Below are 22,132 nucleotides of genomic sequence, written 5' to 3'. Positions count from 1 at the left end.
TGGGACCGCAAGAAAACAACAGTATTGTAAAAATGTCTCGAAACCAAACGCTGAGAGTTTTGGTGAATTAGCGTCTCACTGCGGCTGCTGAAGAGGTATTTGGGCTGTCTGAAACGAGGATAGCGGAGTCTGAGGAGGAACTGTGTCGCTACAAAGAGGAAAACCAGAGGGAGACAAGAGCTTCTGGACTGGGCTCTAGTGGCTCTTGGAGGGACTCGGGACCCCTCGTTGTGTCCTGGTAAACTGCAGATGTTTGTTGTAATACAGTGAGTTCTCTTAGTCAGTAAAATTATTAGGTTCAGCATTTGTGCATTTACCTGTTAGATATTTCATGGCAAGGTTCAATAATGCAATATGACAATCACATTGTTCAGGTGTTATTCTAAAGAGTAGATTATACCGGTCAGTAGAACTAAATGGACACGTTTGGGGTTTGGGTTTATGATTTGTATCTCAATAAAACTAAACGAAGGGGAAAAACTCAGTCACAACAACTTGAGGTTTTGCTATGTGGGGAAGTTTTCAATAAAAATATACACCTGCTTGTCATGTTTTTATTTAGTTATGATATGGTTGTGATCCATGTATTTTTATAAAATACGATTTTACTATTTACTTTATCTTTTCAGATTGATTCCATTGAATAAAAATATTGATCAATTAAACTATGTTCTTATGTGAACTATTTAAAATTATTTCACAGCAATAAAAATACTTGGTCTAGTCACATTTATTAAAAAACAAACTATAATGACATGAATGCACTGACATATTTACACTCTTAAACCTCACTGTATGTCCAGTTAAATTTTTTATTTTTTTTCCCATCCGTTTTGATAAGTGATGTGGCATAAGTGAGCAGTCTGTGTTGTCGTTCAGATGAAGTCCACATTCTCCTGACAGCTGTAGCCCTTCAGTCTCTACTGAGCGCTGAGGCCTCTTGCAGATGTTGTCGCACCACCTCATCCAGCACCTTGCTCACACCTTTACAGGCTGTCATTGCAGCCTCGATCATGGTTTCCAGATGATCTTGATGTAATCTGGCGTCCATCTGGAGTAGTGCGATTTGCCCACCACGGGGCAGCAGTGCCAAGGCCAGTGAGCTGATCCCTCCGTTCTCTTCTGTGTAGCAAAGGTCGGCCAGCGGTGTCTCGTCCACAAAACCCACAGTGCAAGCACAAACATAGTCCCTCATTGGGATCCCTGCATCAATCACTGCCAAAGTCGCAGCATTTACACATACGCTGTAGTTTCCCCCATCTGCCTGCAGGATCTGGAGAAAGAGAAACAAGTTTAAAATTATGCTCTTCCACCTTTAGTTTATTTAACTCTATTACGACGCAATCTGTAACTTGCATACACTGTACAAGAGATGAGATAATGTGTCTGGTGTGTCTGATTTAAGAATATTACCAGTCACCCATAAGTATTAAAATGTTATGTTTTACAGCTAACATAAATGGCAGGAATAAATCTCAGGAATGGAAATCTGTTTGTCCTGCTTATTGTAGGACTACAGGACTATATAAACTATATATTAAAAGACAGTATACACTGTAGACTTTAAGCTTGCATGTTATTCTAGGTAAGGTCACGTTTGACCCACCAAGCCCAACCAAATCCATGACCTATCCCACTTTTATGATTTTTGAGGTGGTCACTCTAAGAGTGCAGGACTACCCCATGTCTGACCTTGACAAAGATGTCTATCTGTGAGCGTGGGTAGAGCTGGGTCAGGATCGCTGCTTCAAAAGGTCTGTTTCAGATGGAGGCTCATCTCTGTGGACTTCTTGTCTCCGTGAGGTCTTCTTTTTCTCTCTGCTGTGCTGAATGTTGCCATGCTGTACTGACAGTTTATAACAGCACGATCATGAAGAGTACGACTGCGGGATCCTCTCATCTGGGATATAAGAAAAAGCAGGAAATGTCATAGATTGTATCATGCAGTTTGTTTCACATCTTTATGTGTAGCTCTAACAGCAGCAATAGTATAGAAAGTATATAATGTGCAAGTGTAATGATGCCATAACAGAACCTGCAGTTTTAACAAACTCCGAGCTGGCGTACTCTTCTTTAAAGATGCACAATACAAGCTCAGTGATCCTATTTCCAGCGTACCCATTGTAACCAAATATGTCTCTTTATATTATTATAATACTTGAGTACTTGAAGTAATTTGACTGAGCAACTTTTACTTGTATTGAGTAATTTTGCACCAGTTGTAGCTTTAGTTGTACTTCTACTCAAGTAGTCAAAGACACGCCTCTACTTACACATTTTACATTCGAACAATATTTAAAATTTATTTGAGACCTGCATAGTCTTTACATGACTTAAAACATGCAATTGATGAAAACAAAACTAAACTTTTTCTGACATTTCTTTGGTGCATAAGCAGTAATAGACGTAGGAAGTAGCTTGTGCGGCTAAGCTAACTTGGTGCTACTTACTTCATGTGGACCGTAAACAACAGCCAGAGCTTTGGTGTTGCCCTGCTCTATATAAGCCGAACCGTCCGCCTGAGCGAACACTCCCATCCGGGCCTGAACTTTCCGCAGCTCGTTGGCTTTTCTTCCATCCAAACGGTATCCCTGGTCCGACAGCAGCTCCAGACCCGCCATGTTTCCAAACTCCCACGTGGGCTGCTAAACTACATTACCCAGAAGTCCGTTCGGAACACAGCCAGGCTCACACCCCCTGAAGATTTATAATCTTTTTTTTTTTTTTTTTTTTTTTTTTAAGCTTAACAGTTTGAGACAATTCTTTTATAGGCTATGCAAACATTTAGCAGAATTATTTTAATAGTTTTTCATTTTGTTTTAACCCTCCCAATCCACAACATAGACATAATTAAACACTTTTAAAAATAAAATTTATTAGCATCTCTAATGTGTATAAATAAAAACATATGAAACAATGCTTATACGTATAATGTAATGAGCTTAACAATGACAGGGTTACATGTGATACAAAGGAGTAGTCCTCACTTTATTCAGCCAGTGTATGGTACGGAAAAGTGTGGAATAAAACCAAGCCTTCAAACATGAATACCTTAAGGTCAACATTCTTTAGATGAGAATAAAATCTGTTGGTGGGTGATAAAAAGGGACATCATAAATATTTTTCTTCCCATTTATTTAATTTTTTTTCACATCTTTAATTATATTATAAACTCTGCCTTACTTTTTAAAGTTTCTTTAACAATGTCCAGGCACAAAGCCAAAACATTTACTTTACATTACTCCAATAAAGGGATTTCATTCTTTTCCACTGAGTCAATATGGTTCCAAATGTAACAACGGTCTTCAGAAGCAGACCTGAAATACTGGACCAATATGACAAAGTAGAGCTGCACTGTACCATTACAGACATGTCTTCATATTCATACCATTGAAGATGCACTGAACTCTTTATATTTGCTACACTGCCTGCCCGTGGCTGATGTGGCATAGGCTACTTGCTGTTTGAAGGTTTATACACCAAACCTACAGCTTAATAACTTAGCAAAAAAACTGTTAGATATTATAAAACTAGACTTTTATAATCGCAATCTTTAATGATACTGAATATGACCATGTGCTCCAGATACAGTGCAGCTCTACTACTAGCCTATTTAAGGTTAGTCACAGCAACAAAAAATAGATACAAACATGAGCATTTTAACTAGCAGACCCAGAAGGATCAAAAAAATAGACTTCATGTGTTTTTTTTAACTGATGTAACAGAGTTTGTCATTGACTATAATGGCTTGCTGTGCCTAGGTCCAAACACCAAGAAGACAGATGGCTTCTTTGGATCTGACCGTTGGGCTCTCTAAGGCAAAAGCAAAGAAAGGAACAAAACCTCTCTTCTGGTGTCTTCCGATGAACTAGATTTGGTCATGATTTCAAAAAACACTGAATGTGTTCAATAATGTTTTACACAACTGACATGATATGCACATAGGACAATACTAGCTCTGAAAGCGGGCCATTGTAACAGACCACCTGACATAGATTCAAACCTGCATATCAAACCTCCACACAACTTCATTTTCTGTGCATGGGCTATCATTGGCCTTTGTCTCAGTTTTTTTCTCAAACTGAAAAAAAATCTCACATTTCAAAAGGGGTATACAACATCCAAGACTAACTGCTTGAAAGTAAAAAACAGTGAAGGTAAAAAAGTAAAAGTGGTGTGTCTGCCGTTAAAGCAGGTGCAGGTGACAGTGAAGATTATCGGCACCAGAGGATCATGTAGAGCTGTATGGAATGAAGGACTATGTTGTAGATCTGAAAAGAAGAAAACCAATGGTCTCTGCTCCATCCCAAAGTCTTTTTGAAGAGTGCAAAGATCCCCTTATTTCCCTGATATATCCACGGTCACTCATTCTAAAACTCTGCAAACTCCTTGGCGCATTTTTCCGTTACAGACACGCGGATCTCCTCCTCTTCATAGTCGTCGAAGTTGCTGGTGTCCCCTGGACCTCTGCACTTTGGTATGAATGGGGCTTCCACCTTGACAAGACAAAATGTAAATATGTATATTAAAAAGCTGCTAAACAGATATTTATAGACACTGTACCTGATTTTTACGGTCTTAAAATGTGTAAAACAGAACTAGTTCATTTTAAATCATATGCAATGGTTTGAGTTTACCGTCATGGTAAAGCAATAACAACTAGCAGGATAAGCATTTACTTCCTAATTATCAGACAATAAAACTACTTTTTGGCTTGACTTATTTTTCGAAACTTCTTAGTTACAATCTACAGTAGCATAATCCGATAATCTTATAAGTAGATGTGATATAGGCATTTTGTGGTCTATGGCTCAAAGATGTCAAAAGGGGTTGGGCATAGTGGTAGCAGTAGTGGTGGTAGTAGTAGTAGTAGTAGTAAACCATCCCCAGAGTACAAAAGACTTGTCACACAGGCAGTCACGAAACAAATACAACTTTAGATCGTAGAAATATTGTAAAAAGTCAAAGTAGCATTCCTTCTCTGAAAATCTATTGATCTGAATGGAACCGAACACATAACAAAAGTTGACCCACTATGATGTGCAAGGTGTTACATCTACACATCCCTCATTTACTGTATTTATCAAACAGTGTTTAGGCTTATTCTGAGGTCAATGATAACACAAGAAAAATATGGGACAAGCTGAGAGCAAAACTAAATAAATGAGGCATAGATATTAGATTTACTAGCTTCTCTTATTGATGATGACACACTCCATTTAGCCTACCCACTCCACAAACAGAAAAGTGAGTTTGAAATGAGGATAAATATCTTGAAGCCAAACAAAAAAATCCGTTAGACAGACAAATATTATGTCCAACAACTAGGCCTTTAGTCGTTTAGTTAAATAATCCTTGGATGGTGTTTGAGTCGACCAAAATTTGTATAAGGCAACTCATTAGTTTATTTAGATTATATGGGACAATAGCAGAAAGGAGAATTTAGTGAACAAGCTGGCTAGCTAAAGATTTAATATTTCTTTTAAATATCCATTCATCAATGTTTTAAAATAATCCACTTCTCCTTTGTTGTGCATATAATTCAAAATTAAATAATGAGTCAACTGATTCACATTTTGGTCAATTTAGGCACCATCAACTAAATAATCAACTAAACGATTAATGCCACACACTAATGGTGCACTATAACTTTTCTGGTGGAAGATCCGCTACTCAAACGTTTGCATGGAAATGTTCTCGTTTTGCATTGAATGTTCCACAAAATGGCATTTAAACTTTAACTTAACTTGCCGTTTTTATTGTTCCAAAATACTTTGAAAACCATGTATCATTACTCTGAGCAGGATCACCTATCCACAAATACGGGGTGTAAATTGGCCTGTAACATCGCCATGGAGACAAGCAAGGTGAAGAAATGTTATATAGTGTACCTTTAAAGCAGTGACTAAACATCACAACATCTCTAAAAAGCATCAACAAAAAACACACAGGAAGCTTGCCAACATCTAATTTAATCTGATGACAAGGTCAATGAGTGTAATCCGGCATAACGACAACTATTTCGATTAATCAAAGCCGCCCATTATGAGTCTTCCAGGGCAAATACATGGTGGTTCTTGTCATTTGGAAGTCACCCAGATCCACACTACGCTCACTGGCACCATGACTGCAGCGTGAAATCGCTAGGCTCATAAGCAAACAAAACTCTCCCTGTTCCCTATTCACAAGAACATAATCACCATAGATAACCATAAAACATTAAGATAACTTTGTCATATTCATGTATATTTGAACTCTTTTGCAGCATCACAGTAAGGAAATCACTTTATGCAACTAGTTCAAAATCTATAAATCAATATCTAATTAACTTTGTTTTTACAGGGGCAACAGTGTAGGGAGTGTTCTTGCCTTTCGTTCGTAGATGGCGATCCAGTCCGTTGTGGCGAACCATTTGTGTCCTTTGATGTCGCTGACTCCATTTTTCAGGTTGCCATAGCGTTTGGTGAGATCGACCTGCAGTAGGTTTCTCAGGAGATCCTTCAAGTCTGAGCTGAAGTGAGAGGGGAACCGTACCTACACACAAAAATAAATAAATAAATAATAGTCATCACAATTGAGGTTCAGAGTTTTTGATACAAACGGAGCGCGAATGAATGCTTTAAAATACCTTTCCGGACACAATTTTCTCATAGATCTGAATGGGCTGATCTGCAAAAAATGGAGGATAGCCTGCTGCCATTTCATAGATGAGGACTCCCAGGGCCCACCAGTCTACAGCTTTGTTGTAGCCCTGCAAAAAGAAGTACATGTTTACAACTATTTTACAATGGTTTATTTAGGCTCTATATACTCCACGCAGGGGCTCAGAAAAAATGTATGTCCTATTCTATAAGACAAAAGATTACAAAAATATATTATATACTTTCCATTTTTGCAATTCAAAATATGTTGCTAATGTATGCCATTTAATAAAGATTGTACCTGGAAATAATGGTAAATAAGTCCAGTTCTTTCAAATGTATGGTTATAGAATTTAAATGTCATCTAATTTTGAGCATGTTTTCTCTATTCATTGTCATTTGATACAAAACCTTCAACTAAGATTGAGCAAAAGTAAAAAATAAATAAATACATTTTTCCTCAAATTGATCAGTCTCAAATTTTGAGGATTTTAGTTTTTAATAAAAAAAATCTAAACTTCTTTTAATATTAATTTCTATAGCATAAACAATACAGACTTGTATATCATTGCAATTTAACCCTCCAAAAAGGCAAATTACCACCTCAAAACATCTGAACTCTGCTTCACAACATAATTTTACTTTTACTGACAAAGAAACTGACTATGGATCTGTCAGTTAAAAAAGTCCAAGTTGATCACTGACAATTTGAAATGACTGAATCTCAATCATGATAATAATAAAAAAAGATTAAATCCACAACTCTATTTTCAACTTAAGTACTGCAATGACAGTAACATTCAAAGTGACATGCAGGAAATAGACACTGTATTCTATGGCAGTAATTCTATATCCATACTTTGCTGAGGATGATTTCTGGTGCGAGGTACTCCGGTGTCCCACACAACGTCCAGGTCCGACCTTTTACCCTCTTGGCAAAGCCAAAGTCTGTCACCTGCACAAACAAGCACATTTCATATTGAACATTTTTGAGAGTTGAACTTTTATAATAATCAAATGATATGATTTTCTCACCTGAATGTAGCCATGGTGGTCAATGAGGAGATTCTCAGGTTTCAGATCTCTGTATATGAGATCTAGTGAATGGAGGTACTCAAATGTCAGCACTATCTGGGCAGCATAAAACCTTGCATGTGGTTCACTGTAAAAATGAAAGAAATTTTGAAAAAGCATGTCCAGTATTAAAAAGTGCATTATGTAAGTTTTCTGGTAAAGGGTCTGCCACTTGTGTCCATGGAGATGACACTTTGAATGGAATGTTCCAGCACAGATATGTCAAGCTCAGGCCTGGGGGCCAAATTTGGCCTGCGATATAATTATATTTAGCCCATGAGATCATATCAAATATGTATTAGAGATGGTCCGCTGGCTAATGATAGGATATAGAGACATTATTTATTTAAAACTTTGTTATTATTTAATATTATGCTTGTTCTGGATTCAATGTTTAAGCAAAACCTTTATTAAACATTTATTCTAATAAGAAAAGGTTTAACATTACTTATCTCAAAATGTGAGAAAACATGCAGATGTTGTTGAAATTTTTCAATAAATATTTAGTTTGGCCCACGATTTAGTCCCAGTTTTTAATTTTGGCCCTCTGTGAATTTGGGTTTGACACTCCTGTTCCCGCTTAAGGTCATTTTATTGCCCAAAAATACCTTTAAAAACATCCACTCTTGGTGTGAGCGGGTCACCTCTTCACAGACCTGACCTGTAACTGGTGGAGACAAGAAGGTGACGTCACTAGGTCTGATCTGTGTAGAGGTGACAATACTCTATAGACTCATTTCCATAGGAGTGGTACAGGGTGGATACAGTGTGTTCCTACTGCTTAAAGTAATCTTTACAGAGGTTCCAAGGGGTCTGGTGTGGTTAGGATCTGAGACTAACATTTTATTTAAAAGGAAAACATGTGTTCTGTTTGGGTGATGTGAGTTGCTCACGTAGCAAAGCCCTGCCCCTGAACCTGGAGCTGTGTCTAGAGAATGGAAAGTAAACCAGCGGAAAAGAGGCATGTGGCAATAAAACGACCTGTAGTTCTACAGTGGAATATTTCAGGCAAAGCAATATTATCTCAATGCGCACAAGCAGGTGGCGAACCCCACGCCAGAAAGCAATGACTATTCATTGTTTTTCCATACCTAAACCTGCCAATTCGTCTTAGATGTGAAAACATCTCCCCACCAGGAACGTACTCCATCACCATGTACAAGTTGGAGTTGTCCTAAAAAAGAAATGACCTCTTAGAACACAGTACTTAGAAAATGAATTGTGGCATATTTCTACTTTTTCTAAGAAGACAATCTTACCTTAAAGGCATACTCGAGTTTGACAAGAAAGGGGAAGCTCACGGCCTGTAATATCCTCTTCTCATTTAGCGTGTGTTCTATTTGCTTGAGTTTCACCACCTGACAGAACAAGAGAACATGACCTCAAAGTGTGATGGCCCAACAGCACAATGGAAAATGCAGCCCTGGGAGAGGAGTAGGTCATCTCTGAGTTACAACTAAAAACTCTGACATTTATTCAACTCTATACTACAAACAGATGGCAATTTTTAAACTACATGTTCAAATTCACTCAGAAATTCCTTGTGAGTTACCGTTTTAACAAACTATCCCACCAACACTGCTCAGTATATTGCAATAAAATTGAAATAGCAATTTAAAGGTCCTATATTACACACAATTTATTCTTGTGAGCTTTAAGACACATTCTAATGATATTACCTCCTCAAAAACATACCTGGAGATGTGTGTTTTTTTTTCCCCCCACACATGTTTGAGTAACCTTGGTTCATTAGTCTGTCTACATCTCCAAAGATCAAAGTGCTTTGTTTAGTACAGACTGGCAATTCCTGGTCTGAAATTATCTAAATGATTCTAGTGGAGCACTGGTGGAACATAGTATTTTCCATTTGAGAGAAAGATTTGTGTGTTAAACTTGTGTGGATGAAACAAAACAACTCCAGGTATAGTTTTGATGAGAAACCAACATTTTAACAGAAAATCACATAATATGGCCCTTTAAAGTGGTGAAATTATTAAATGGCAAAGGCTGCATATATCAAGATAATAAAATGTCCTATAATATTTCAAACCTGTACAAACATGCCCAGAGATATATAGGATTCTTGTATTAGTCATCAGTTCATATTTCAGCCTTCTCTCAAATGTATCCTGAAGATGTCTACAGTGCGTACTTTGAACAGAATTCTACTTTCTAAGCATATATTGTAAATCTAATAGCAATAATACAGGACATTGCAATTATAAGTTTTCTCCAAAATTGTGCAAACCCAATTCCACTATGTTGTCCAATTCTCAGACTTGCCAACAAAAGATATTTATTTTGTTTTCAAAGTGAGTCTAGATCATTTTCACCTCAATCTGCAATTATAGTGTAGTTCCCGAAACAGTACGGTCTATATGTGATGCACTGTTTCTATTTAACTCTAGGATATAATTTGTATATTTTTCCGTTTCGCCAAATTATTATACTTTTGTTTATACCGTCTGTTGCTCCATTTGGTTAATCTTTTAATCTTAATTTACCTGTTGCAATGCTGGAATTTTGTTACAGAATTAGGATTAGAGCTGACCTGGCAAACAGTCTGTTTATCTGCTTTGTTTTTGTAGTTCAGATAAATTCTACAATATTAAAAACAAAACAAAACACTGCATTGGATTAGGGCTTTTTGGCTAACCATTTTATTTAGATTACAAGGATGTATATGCGACGATATTAGAAAAGAAGTTAGTGAGTGACTGAGTTATCTGAAGATTTTGTATTTTTGGATATTTAATTGTAAAAAGGCAGATTAAAACTAAAAAATGATTCACAAATGTAATCCTTAATCATTCTTTATATAAAATACATTGTTTCGTGGTACTTTTTTCTACCTATATAGTTGTTTTTGCATGATGGTGTAATCTTCTGAGTACAATTTGGATCAGATACATAGCTAGTTAACAATTTGAGAGCTTTTGCCACACCCCCTTTTAGTCAAATGATTGAGTGGCAGGACATGTCTTTAGTTGATTACAGGCCTGTATTAGATAATCAAATGTAGGCACTGACCTTCTGCTTGTCCAAAATTTTCATGGCATAGTATTGCTCTGTTCCTTTGTGTTTGACGAGCATGACTCTTCCGAAGGAGCCGGTGCCCAGGGTTTTTATTCTGTCAAAGTCATCTAGGCACGTTGTGCTCTGTGGAGACAATACAACACATCACACTGTTGACAAAAGTAATGCACTATTTTTAAACAGTGGTTCCCCAATGGTAGGTGAAAGGGCAATTATGGGCCATAAAAGTTCAATTTGAGTCACTCACCAAGTTTAAAATGCACAAGTGAAAAGGCCTGTCACAATACAATACAATATCAACGCACAATATGCAGTATTTTGGTTAATATTTTGGTTAATTTCTTTGCAATAATGGGAAAATTTGAGCCTTTTCTGTATTATGATGACATTTGAACTGTATAGAGTTGACTAAATAACTTCTATGTCATTTTCCTGCTGATTAATTTGTTCCAGCTCAGGGCTTTAAATGATAACATATTTAAAAATAGGGGATTTCTTGCTTTGTATTTGTACAAAGTAGTTTCAATATTATCGTATACTGCAATATTTCACTGTTGCAATATATTGTGCTTCTAAATTTTTATTCGTGACAGGCCTTACAAACAAACAGGCTGATGATGTTGACTTATTCAACTCATTTACTTTGAGTTTTTGATTTTTAAACATGCTAGGAAATGGGTTGTTCTTTAAAGCCCCAGTATGCAACATTATACACAAAAATAGACCTGCTGATCTAAATGAATTGAATTACACCCCAATCTAAGGTCTGGGTTTACATACTTTTTAGAAATCCCATTAAAATCAGACAAGAACAGAAGAATAAATTTGAATAAGGCTTATGATTATTAAACATTAAACAGCGTCAAATGTACATTGCGTAACTTTTCTGGTGGAGGGTCAGTTAAATGCTTTTTCTCCATGAAAGTGTTATTACTTTGTCTGGAATGTTTCACAGTGTAGTATTAAACCTTTCTATCTTCATGGAGACCAAACCTGACCAAGTTACAAGTCAGATCTGTGGAGAGGCGACCCTGCTCACACTCAGAACGCCTCTTTTTCTAGGTATTTTTGAGATATAAAACCACTTGTAATTGAATAGATGTAAAGTAGAACAGCTGTTTAATGTCACACTGTGGATCATTCCAGGCAGAGCAATGAATTCTCAGAAGAAAAAGGCAAGTGACAGACCCGCCACCAGAAAAGTTACACAATTAGTATTATTAATTTTATATGTGTAATCCTTATTTTCAATTTGTAAACAATGTACTGTGAGAAATGTAGATCCCAAAAAAGAACAGGGATACAATTCAAGAACGACTGAAACCCAGATACTACTTACCTGTGGTGGGCATTCCCATTTGCGTAAGAAGTCTTCTTTGGCTTTGGCTAGAAACTCTTTCACTACAATTAGACAGAAAGCACATTTAGGGAAGGGAAGTATCCTAAAATGTTTGTAATTTGAGAGAAAATTTGCAAATTGCTGACTGTCAGTTGGGAAAAGGAGAGTTTGGGATGTTTGAACAATGCTGGAGAGGAAAGGTGACAGGAAATTCAACTCTCATCTGGATATACATTAAAATAATACAGACGGTAGCATTATTCTAATCTAAAAAAGGTCAGAAAACAAGACAAAACACAAAACAACATTCAAGTAGAGTGACCACCCCAAATATAGTAATCATTGTGACAGGCCTAAATCAACTTTCAATACAATATTTTCAGACCCAGAATTATAATGTACCTTTTATACGTATTATATGTACCTTTTCTTTAGTTTTTTTTTTTTTTTTAATAGAATGTTATCTTATCAAAATTTTACGCCAATTTACGTGAACACCTTTTTGTTTTCTTAACACCGTCTTGCTAACTGATTCAGACATAACAGCATGTTATTTTTTTTATTCCTGTATTGTTTAATTGAGATAAGCGCTGCACATTTTGAACATTTTAAGGTGTGTCTCAGGTTTAGTCAGACAGACAGTGGTTCAGCGGTTTGGGAGGAGAGAATCCATTTCTGTTCAGTCATTGTGTCCTTAAGCAAGACACTTCACCCATGAATGCGGCAGCGTCATGAGTGATTGACTGATGGTGGTCGTAGGAGGGAATGAATAATGGTTAGTAAAGTTCATATATCCTGCAAAGTACATTATAACTCTAAGGCAGTGGTGTCAAACTCAAATTCACAGAAGGCCAAAATTAAAAACTGGAAATAAGTCGTAGGCCAAACTAAATATTGAAAAATTTCAACAACATCTGCATGTTTTCTCTTCTTTGGAGATATGTAATATTAAACCTTTTCTTATTAAAATAAATGTTTAATAATAGTTTAGCTTAAACATTGAATCCAGAACAAGTATAATATAAAATAATAACAAAATTTTTATTAAATAATGTCTCTATAGTTTATCTGTAGATGGCCGCCAGCTCTAATACATATTTGATATGATCTCGGGGGCCAAATATAATTATATTGAGGGCCAAATTTGGCCCCTGGGCCTGAGTTTGACATGTCTGCTCTAAGGCTTTATTATGATTATTAAAGGCCCTGTACTTGATGTCTGCACCTAACTATAAAGATAGTCAGGAAGTACACATTAGCATGCTAGTTGTCAGCTTTATCATCACAGCTACTCTGCTCTGGAGAGTTGTGAAAAGCGCTTATTAAGTCATTGTGGTGAATAATGAGGAAGGTAAGTGAGGAATTACTTTGGACCACTGCAAACTCTTGAACTGTTTTTTGTTTGTTTTTTATTATTTTGAGACAGGAAAACTCAGTTACACCATCTTTAATTTGTGCATTTTCTTTTTCAATGTTGCTTTTAAGAAATATGATCACTACATGGTTAAGTCCCACATTCTACAATTTAAAAATCACAAAATTTCTCCAGGTGGTCACTCTACATTGAAGACAGGCAGACAGGTGATGCAGGCCAAGATACTCTGATTTGGAGCTGTTAGTCTGAAACCAAACACAACACTTGTATTATTATTATTATTATTGTTATTATTATTACACGGATGCTGGGCCAGAGCTCCAGCTGCATCACACATCACAACAGGGAAGCCTATAGGAGAACACACAGCCAGAAACAAGCAGACAAACCAATGTATGGGCAACACAGCAGACAGCAGATATCCAGATTGAGAGAATAGAGATAAAAACAAGGACGCATTATCAAAAGGCATGCAGAAAAGAGATACAAGGCAGACACACTAGCAAGATGTCACAGCAATGCCAACAATGCTAATCTGACCATCTCTTTTGTTCTGAAGCGTACCAAATGTCTCTATAGTTCACCATAGTTTTGCAGGAACAATCACCCACACGGATGGGATGAAGAGAAGACAGGAGAGAGATAGTATACAAGTATAAGACAACAACATACATTAATGCAACATGGTGTATAATGTAATGTAGTGAACGCAATGAGAAGTTGACAGTACAGTACTAGGCCTGTCACGATAACAAATTTGGATGTGTGATATATTAAAAAGGTGCATTATGTTTTGGTTGGGGATCCATCATCTGCTTCTTTCTATGGATAAGTCTTTGCTCTGACTGGAATGTTCCACAGTATGACTTTAAACAATTCTATCACTACCTAAGCATTCTGACTGTGAGCAGGGTGGCCTCTCCACCAGGGATGTAACGATATCCAAATCTTTCAGTACGATATGCACGGTACAATATTTATTGCGATATTTTGGAGAGACTGATATAATTGTAGACAAACACGTTTCTGCTTTTAAAATACCTTGACAAGATTTTGGTGTGAATTATTTCCGTCATAATCCCAAGAATTCAAGTAAAAAACATATTTCTTCATGTTATTTGCGCTGAAATGAATCATGGGATATGTAGTTCCCGATGTTTATAAGATGTTGCTACTATAAAACCATGCATTTAAGCAAAGGAACTTGTAATTTGATATATTGTGACAGCCCATGATATTATTGTGAGACTTTTGACGATACGATATCACAATATTTTGGTTATTGTTACATCCCTACTCTCCACAGATCTAAACTGTACCTTAGTCTGGTTAAGTCTCCATGAAGATAGAACAGTTTAATACCATACTGTGAAACATTCCAGACAAAGCAATAACATCTCCATGGAGAAAAGCGTTTGACGAACCCTCAACCAGGTTTCATAACACACCTTTAATGAAGAAAATATAGACACTAAGCATATTGGAACTAATTTATGACACTTATACATGCAGTCTAAAGCAGGATTACCCCCTCAAAATATTCTGAATCTACAGTATTGTAATAAATAAACTGAATGAAACACTTTTGTACTTAGTCAACATCTATAATAAGTCATAGAAGTTATTTTTTCAACCTTTTATGGCTTAAAGGTGCATTGTATAACTTTTATAAAACCACCTGTAATTGAATAAATCTGTTTAAAGTCATACTGTAGAACATCCCAAGCAGAGCAATGACATTTCCATAGAAGCAAGAAGGTGATGAACCCTCTACAAGAAAAGTTACACAGTGCACCTTTAAATCTTATCTTATCTTAACCATAAACTAACCAAAAATTTCCCATTAGCCAAAGAAAATGTGCACACAATAACTATTAACCCCCCAAAATATTCTTCCAGCTTTCATATAATAAACGATAAACCAATATAGTAATTATCGTGACAGGCCGAGACAACACGCTGTGGAATTTCGATCGCCCTGGCAACGGTGGTTTTCAAAGAACAGGTGCACCCAGAGTGACATGAGCTGTTACGCACATTTGTTCATGCATAGTAAGCCCAGATATAAAGATAAGGTGGAATACTGAGAATGCGATGTAATGTAGTACTGTTTGAATACTTGTAGAGTGATGCGATGGACATTTATAGTTGGAGTATGGTTTATGTACACACAGTTGAGTACACTCTCCACTTGGACTTTGTTTGGAGTGGACACTGTTTATGTCACAGCGGGTTTGCTTGGGTGAGGGAGAGCCATGGGAGGTGAACATCTGCGGACTGACAAGGACTAAATAAACAAAAGGGCTGGATACAAATACACAAAACTAAGTAGAAAAGCAGTGCTGAAACCTAATGAATTAAAAGTAATAAAGTACTGTAATTAAGTATCCATTTTAGGTATCTATACTTAAGTATGGTATGTTTAAAAGTGGATATTTTTAAGTTCTACTTCACTACATTTGGAGACAGGTATCTGTACTTTCTACTCCACTACATTTTTTAACTGGACTGAAAAGTAAAAGTATTATTGTTTGAGACCTGCTGAAAAGCTTGAGTGGTTTATTTTCAACAATTTTGTAAAAATAAGCAAATAAAAGCAGCTACAAAATATTATCAATTCAGTTGTTTCTGTTGAACAAAATTCACCACAAAAATAAAAAAAAATACTTTTTACTCTTACTTTTTAAATGGGTTCTTGAATACTTTTACTTTAGCAGATTTTTTCATGTGATACATTTACCATTCACCACTGTAGAAAAGTAACAATATCTAACTGTACAAATAATGACTGTGATATTTTCAGGAAGTTATGGTAAAATTGCATCTTTCTGTCTGATATTTCCTTCATAAACTGTTATAAGATTTGCACTTTAAACTTTGATGTAACTCCTTAATATTTTAGCTCCTCAATCTCTGTATCTTGTTTATTTCAGTATGATATGTCGTCTGTAATGGTGGTCTATTGTTTGTTTATGTGGTTGGTTTTAATGTCTCACGGTGAACTTTGAACTTTGTGCATGTTTTTCCAATGTGTTTTTTTAACTACAAATAAACAAAACAAACCTAACTTAAAATTCTTTGTGTTACACCCTTTTAGTCTCTTCATTATTGTAACCATTAATTATGACTAGTAGGAATGGATGATCTAACAATAAGGGAATGTATATTGCATAAAAATATATTTTCTGTCACAGTGAAACCTTAAAAACTAAAACAGAACTACAGACCATTACAGCTAGGGCAGCAAGTTATCATTTCATTTTGCTTTGTGAAATAAAATATAGAACTTTTGAGCGTGAGTAGAGCTGTTTTGTTTTTCTTAGTTTTGCGTACATGATGATTTCAGATGGTTTCCTGGTTTAGTGATAAGGATCTATATTACACTATATCTGATCTGTGTTAATGTTGCTAAAGTTGCTTATAAAAATGCTGAGTTCTTCTCTCAAATGCACGGCACTCTGTTCCACCTTGTGATGTCATGTGGTAATACAGAACGTGCTTCTCTGTGTTTTTAAAGTCAGTACACCTTCACTAGAATCATTTGGATGATTTTAGCCTTGGAATTTCTCTCTACTGAACTAAGGAAAATAAAGTAGCTCTTAACTTGAAAATTACCACTACAAGACATCACAAGGTGGAACACAGCATTTTGAGCTTTGGAGCTGTAGACAGACTAATAATAAAGGGTTACTCAAACATGTGTGAATGAAACAAAACACATCCCCGAGTATGTTTTTGAGGAGGTAACAGCATTATATTATGTCTTAAAGGTCCAATATTGCACAAAATGGCTTTAAGTTTGACCATGCACTTTCACAGTAAAGGTTTGAACATTTTCTAATTTGTAACTTGTCCAGTCAGTATTATCACATAATGCATACAGATACAGATACAAATACAAAACTGTATTTATAACACGATTTCACCAGATTTAATTGGACCTTTAGTACATTGTGTACTATCATTATGCATCCAGCCTCTGAAATAGTCCTTGATTGATTCCGCAGGTGTCTTTCCATCCCTTTGCACCACTGTGGCCGACTTGAAATGGAAAAAAGTGAGCTGAAGGGCTGTGAGCCGAGGCCACTCAGGCATAACATAGCAGGGTTATGTGATTCTCTGGCCCTGTGTGTAAGTACCGGTGCCAGACCCTATACTGTGTGAAACTGAAGAGGTGTCAGGATAATGGCAACTGCTTAATCTAGGCTACGCTAAACAACAAAGTAATGCTCTTTTATATTTAGAGAGAAAGAGGGAGAGAGGGGGGAGGAAGTGAGGGAGGGTGGACTCTAGGTAACCGGGTCGCTCTGTAAATCTGCTATTCGGGCCATAGTGTCAAGCTTAAATGGTTTTAGCTGTTAGCCGGTCAGGATCTAGGGATCACAGCCAAGAAGAAACGCAATCTTCAACTCCTGCCTGAAGTCACCGCTTGGCAATGCCTCTTGGACACCTTACTGCTTGGGTTGTCTTAAGTTAACTGGCTAATAAACCTCTTTGGAATGTAGACAGTTTGTAAAAGAAAATCAGGAATTACCTCTGAACTTTTAGTACATTATCGACTATTTCACATTATGCAATTCTTGGTAAAATAAGCAACTAATCAAATCATCTACTACGTTCTGAATTGTTAACAGTGAAATTATCACTTTTGCTAGTTTTATCTCATGGGGTGATCAGTGAGCATTCTAGTACGTACAAGCAGAGTAACACAGTCCCAGGGCCCAGTTGCGTCAAACGTTCAAAGCTTGTAATACCCCTTATCCTCTGACGAAGGTCTGATGACAAGCTGCTCGAGTCAGTGACAACTGAGTCCTTTACCACGGTCAGATTAGAGGAAAATAGCTCTAACTGGGCACGAGGTATGCACTTTTGGCTGCGCTGTCTGTGTTTACCTGTGTAAATGCCAAGAAGGTCCAGTGGAAGTAGTAGGACTTAAAGGTGCACTATGTAACTTCTCCGGTACAAGGCAGGACCAGCTTGTGTCCATGGAAATATGTCAGGGAGATTGTTTTCCCTTCAGTGTACCACAGTATGCTATTAAACTTATGCCATACTTATTATTAAATAATAGGTGTTTTTACAATAAAACAATACCATGAAAAATATGTATTCTACAGTAAGCGGGCCCACCTCTCCACAAATTGGACCTGTAAATTGGCTTGGTGCTTTTCTCCATGGAAAAAGAGAAGTTTAATATCATACTGTGAAAAAATCCAGGTAAAAAATAGGTCAAGGGACCCTCCACCGGAAAGTTACACAGTGCACCTTTAAGGCTGCACTATGTGACTTGTCTGGTGGAGAGTCCATCACCTGCTTGTTGCATGGAGATGTGCCCAGAATGTTCCACAGTATGGTCACAATGGTATGAATCTCCACGGAGACGTGCCAGCCAAATTACAGGTCAGATATGTGGAATGGCGACTCCATTCACAGCAAGAATGATGTTTTTGAGCAATAAATCGAACACCTGTAGTTGAATAAATGCAAGACAGATCAGTTCAGTACCATAACATGGACAACTTAAACCAAAGCATTAACATCTCCATGGAGACAAACAGGCTGTAGACCATCTCCAGGAAAGTTACACAGTGCACCTTTAAACTTGAACGGGAACATCAGCATTTGTCATTTGTTCACCATACTTGGGCATGATGGTGCAGCACTGGGAGGATTGGTTTGTTTATGTAACAGAGAATAAAATGTGTCAAGGGAGCACGAGGAGGAGGGGAAATGCAGCACAATACTTTCTAGTAAATGTATGTGCTATTTATAGGCTAACCGTTGCAAATGTGTGCGTGATGTTTAATATGGAGAGTCTTCATATGTGTGAGTGTGACAGCTTGCCACTGCAACCATTAAACACAGTCCTGACATTACAGGTTTTAATTATTGGTATGGGCACGTTTAGGACAAGATAAGTCATGATGCGGTTGTAAGAATTTGAGGCATTTCCTTCGCATATGGACAGTGTACGCTTGCATCGCCATGGCTAACTCTGAGCAATAAAGGCCTGAATTGCTGCTACTACTACCATCAAGAGGCAGAGGGATGAGGGGCCTTGTACGGCTAATCCCCCAACCCACAGCTAAAGTTAGCAGGCTAAGTGACCACTACCCGGATTTACTTTATCGTGTAATAAATGAAATTACAAAGGTCTAAAAAGAGACAGATGTGTTACAGCGCCAAGTGTGTTTTACGCGTTGTAATAGGCGAAAATGATACCCAGTCCTGCGACCCCCTACCCCACCCCCTTAAAGTGAAGATAATAACAACACAAATGGGTCTTTCTGGCTACAAGCTAACGATCAGTAGGCCCCTTTTGCTACGCTTATCTTTCGAAAACCACCGTGCGTAAAAATCGCGAGCAAAAACCGACAACTTTGTGCGTAAAGATGTTTAATTCGCGGTGGACGTGTGCGCCCGACCCTCCCTTCTACTGTGCTGTACTGTACCGAGTTTGGACAGTGTTGTAAACAGCATAACCTGCTAATTTACCAGAGGTTACCGAACGCCCCGTAGCCTGAAGCACCACCGAAGCCATCATCATAACAACATCCCCGCAAAAACTCACCGCTCTCTAGCTCGTTGCCCTTCTTGGCGGTGGCAGCGTTCCCCATGGTGTGCTGGAAGACACGGCGAAAGCTCCGACGCAGCAGAGGATATGGCGGAGGCTAGGGCTAACCTGTTACCACTACTGATATTCTCTGCACCCCCTCTGCCCTTAAAATAAACCGAAACAAAGAGTCATCCGTGGGAAAAAATACGGCCCGGCGCCCTTTCCAGCAACCCTCCCTCGGCTTTCTGCTATCTTTTCCCCCCAGTAAAGACGCTCTCTCGCCGCTCGGGCTTTTTCTCCTAAGCCTGTTTGGTTGTCATGAAGCTACAGCGGTCACTTGTGTTGCTTTGCTCCTCTGCTGCCTTCTCCCCCCTCCAGTCCCCCCTCACTCAGCTGCATTCACGTTGTGGCTCTTTGGATTGGACAAAGATGCCAGTGGAGATATAGCAAACCTGACCTGCTTCCGCGTTTGGGAGCATCACGGTTGCATTCACAGGTATGCCGTGCGATGACTTTGGCCTCTTCAGCAATGGAAGAACCAGATAAATCTTTTTTTGTGCCCAGGCGTCAGAAAGATGCGTGGGCAGCCGAATCGTAATGGATGATGCAACAGTTTGATTTGGTATAGATTTTTTTTTCCCAACGAATTTTGCGCTATTGCACACAAATTTAGACTGAATATTTTTTTATTATTATTATTTTTATCTTTATAAATTTTGATGGAACATTTGTTACTCAAGTTTAGTCTGGTGACAGGTTCATTCAAATAAATTGGGTACGTAAATCTACTACAGTAGGCTAGTCCTACTGTAAAATGCATATGCGTAAAAACAAAAACATTACCACTAGGCCACTACTCATAGACAACTACAACATTACGAATCCTGAATTTTATTCTGTCAAAAAGTAATTATAACTAATACCAATTATTTTAATATTTTGACATTTTTTAATATTTAATATTTAGTAATAAGTATAGTATGTAACTTTCATGGAGGTTTCATGATTCCATGGAAATAAAAAGTTAAAGCTATACTTAGACATACTTCAGAACCGTCTCCATGGAGATAGATACATGTTATGCCACACACTGTAACGTTAGCCAAAGGAATATTCCCATGGGAAAAAGCAGAAAGAGGCCATCCTCTAGTCCAAATAAGAGTCACGTTTGTGGAGATGCAAGCTTGTCAGAGTTTTTCAATGCAATAAACACAATCAAAAAATAAAAAATAAAAATCATTAAAAGTGACATATTGTGACTTTAAATCTACAAAATGTCACATAAAACATTGAGTTGAAACCTATGCACATCCAGAGCAGTTTTATGCCTTTGGGTGTTATTAATGTTTTTATTTGGTTCACCCAGTTCATATCAGAAAATACAACAGTATTCATGGACTTCAGCCTCCTGTTATATGCAACATTTTGAATACATATTATGCCAGATTTTGATCTATGGTGTTCCCTTATCAATAACAAACCTGGAGTTTTGTTTAGTTTCATTCACACATATTTAACACACAAACCCTAAATTCAGGCTGAGTTCTTCTCGCAGACAAAAAAGTGCTCCACTGTGTTTTTAAAACTCCATACACCTTCACTAGAATCATTTGGTTGATTTTAGCCCTGGAATTGCCAATCTCTACTGAATAAAAAGTAAACTATTTGACATCACATGGTGGAACAGAGCACTTTGAGCTTTGGAGATGTAGAAAAAAAATACAAGTTCCGGTATGTTTTTAAGGAGGTCAGTTGTGTGTATTGAATGACCTTTAAGCCATTCACATATGTTGGTTAACTGCTATGGCATTCCTAATTTCTCACCATTCTGAAACCTGTGGACAGCCACTATCTAATTAAAATAATAATTTTACATCATAAATACTAAAACTCTAACCAAACCAAGTCAGTACAGTTCAAACTAATTGAGTGTTGCAATGCAGAGTGAACTAGACGAGAGTGATGGATTCTCAGCTCAGTGCAGATATCAGGCTGTAATTATCACCAACATGTGGTATGGGAGGTCCCAGTGACTCTGCCAACTGTCATGCAGACCCTTTGATAAGCCCCACAGTCGCAATATGTTCCCATATAGTTCACATTACTTCAGT

General features: G+C 37.4%; 2 protein-coding genes across 3 annotated transcripts; both read right to left on the bottom strand.

The window, feature by feature from the left end:
• Positions 1-712: 712 nt before the first annotated feature.
• On the bottom strand, positions 713-2,683 carry exosc4 (exosome component 4). Its single transcript, XM_020923409.2, is given in 4 exon segments — positions 713-1,273; positions 1,693-1,752; positions 1,754-1,900; positions 2,451-2,683. Coding segments are annotated over 4 exon segments (738 nt in total). The 5' UTR covers positions 2,622-2,683; the 3' UTR covers positions 713-913.
• A 172-nt stretch (positions 2,684-2,855) lies between these two features.
• On the bottom strand, positions 2,856-20,603 carry prkacbb (protein kinase, cAMP-dependent, catalytic, beta b). Of its 2 annotated transcripts, none has more exons than XM_055152178.1 (10): positions 20,479-20,603; positions 12,091-12,152; positions 10,746-10,874; positions 8,975-9,073; positions 8,807-8,889; positions 7,677-7,803; positions 7,501-7,596; positions 6,629-6,751; positions 6,370-6,534; positions 2,856-4,496 (listed from the first exon to the last, which is right to left on the bottom strand). In XM_055152178.1, the coding sequence occupies exons 1-10, from the start codon at positions 20,498-20,500 to the stop codon at positions 4,371-4,373; spliced, it is 1,032 nt and encodes a 343-aa protein (XP_055008153.1). In that variant the 5' UTR covers positions 20,501-20,603; the 3' UTR covers positions 2,856-4,370. The 2 variants fall into 2 exon arrangements, with proteins under 2 accessions (XP_055008153.1, XP_020777140.1); XM_020921481.2 differs by lacking the exon at positions 20,479-20,603 and adding an exon at positions 20,037-20,448.
• Between the last annotated feature and the right edge of the window lie 1,529 nt (positions 20,604-22,132).

The sequence above is a fragment of the Boleophthalmus pectinirostris genome, unplaced genomic scaffold (assembly GCF_026225935.1).
Source record: "Boleophthalmus pectinirostris isolate CB_2022bp ecotype Guang Dong unplaced genomic scaffold, ASM2622593v1 HiC_scaffold_16, whole genome shotgun sequence".
Taxonomy (NCBI): domain Eukaryota; kingdom Metazoa; phylum Chordata; class Actinopteri; order Gobiiformes; family Gobiidae; genus Boleophthalmus; species Boleophthalmus pectinirostris.
This window is presented reverse-complemented; position numbering and strand designations above follow the sequence as displayed.

Excerpts from the sequence above, each read along its gene's own strand:
- prkacbb (XM_020921481.2), bottom strand. The coding sequence starts at position 20,082 with ATGGGGAACGCTGCCACCGCCAAGAAGGGCAACGAGCTAGAGAGCG. Across the intron at positions 12,153-20,036 it reads GGGCAACGAGCTAGAGAGCG|TGAAAGAGTTTCTAGCCAAA; the intron begins GTGAGTTTTTGC and ends GTCTAATTGTAG. Across the intron at positions 8,890-8,974 it reads AACTCGAGTATGCCTTTAAG|GACAACTCCAACTTGTACAT; the intron begins GTAAGATTGTCT and ends TTTCTTTTTTAG.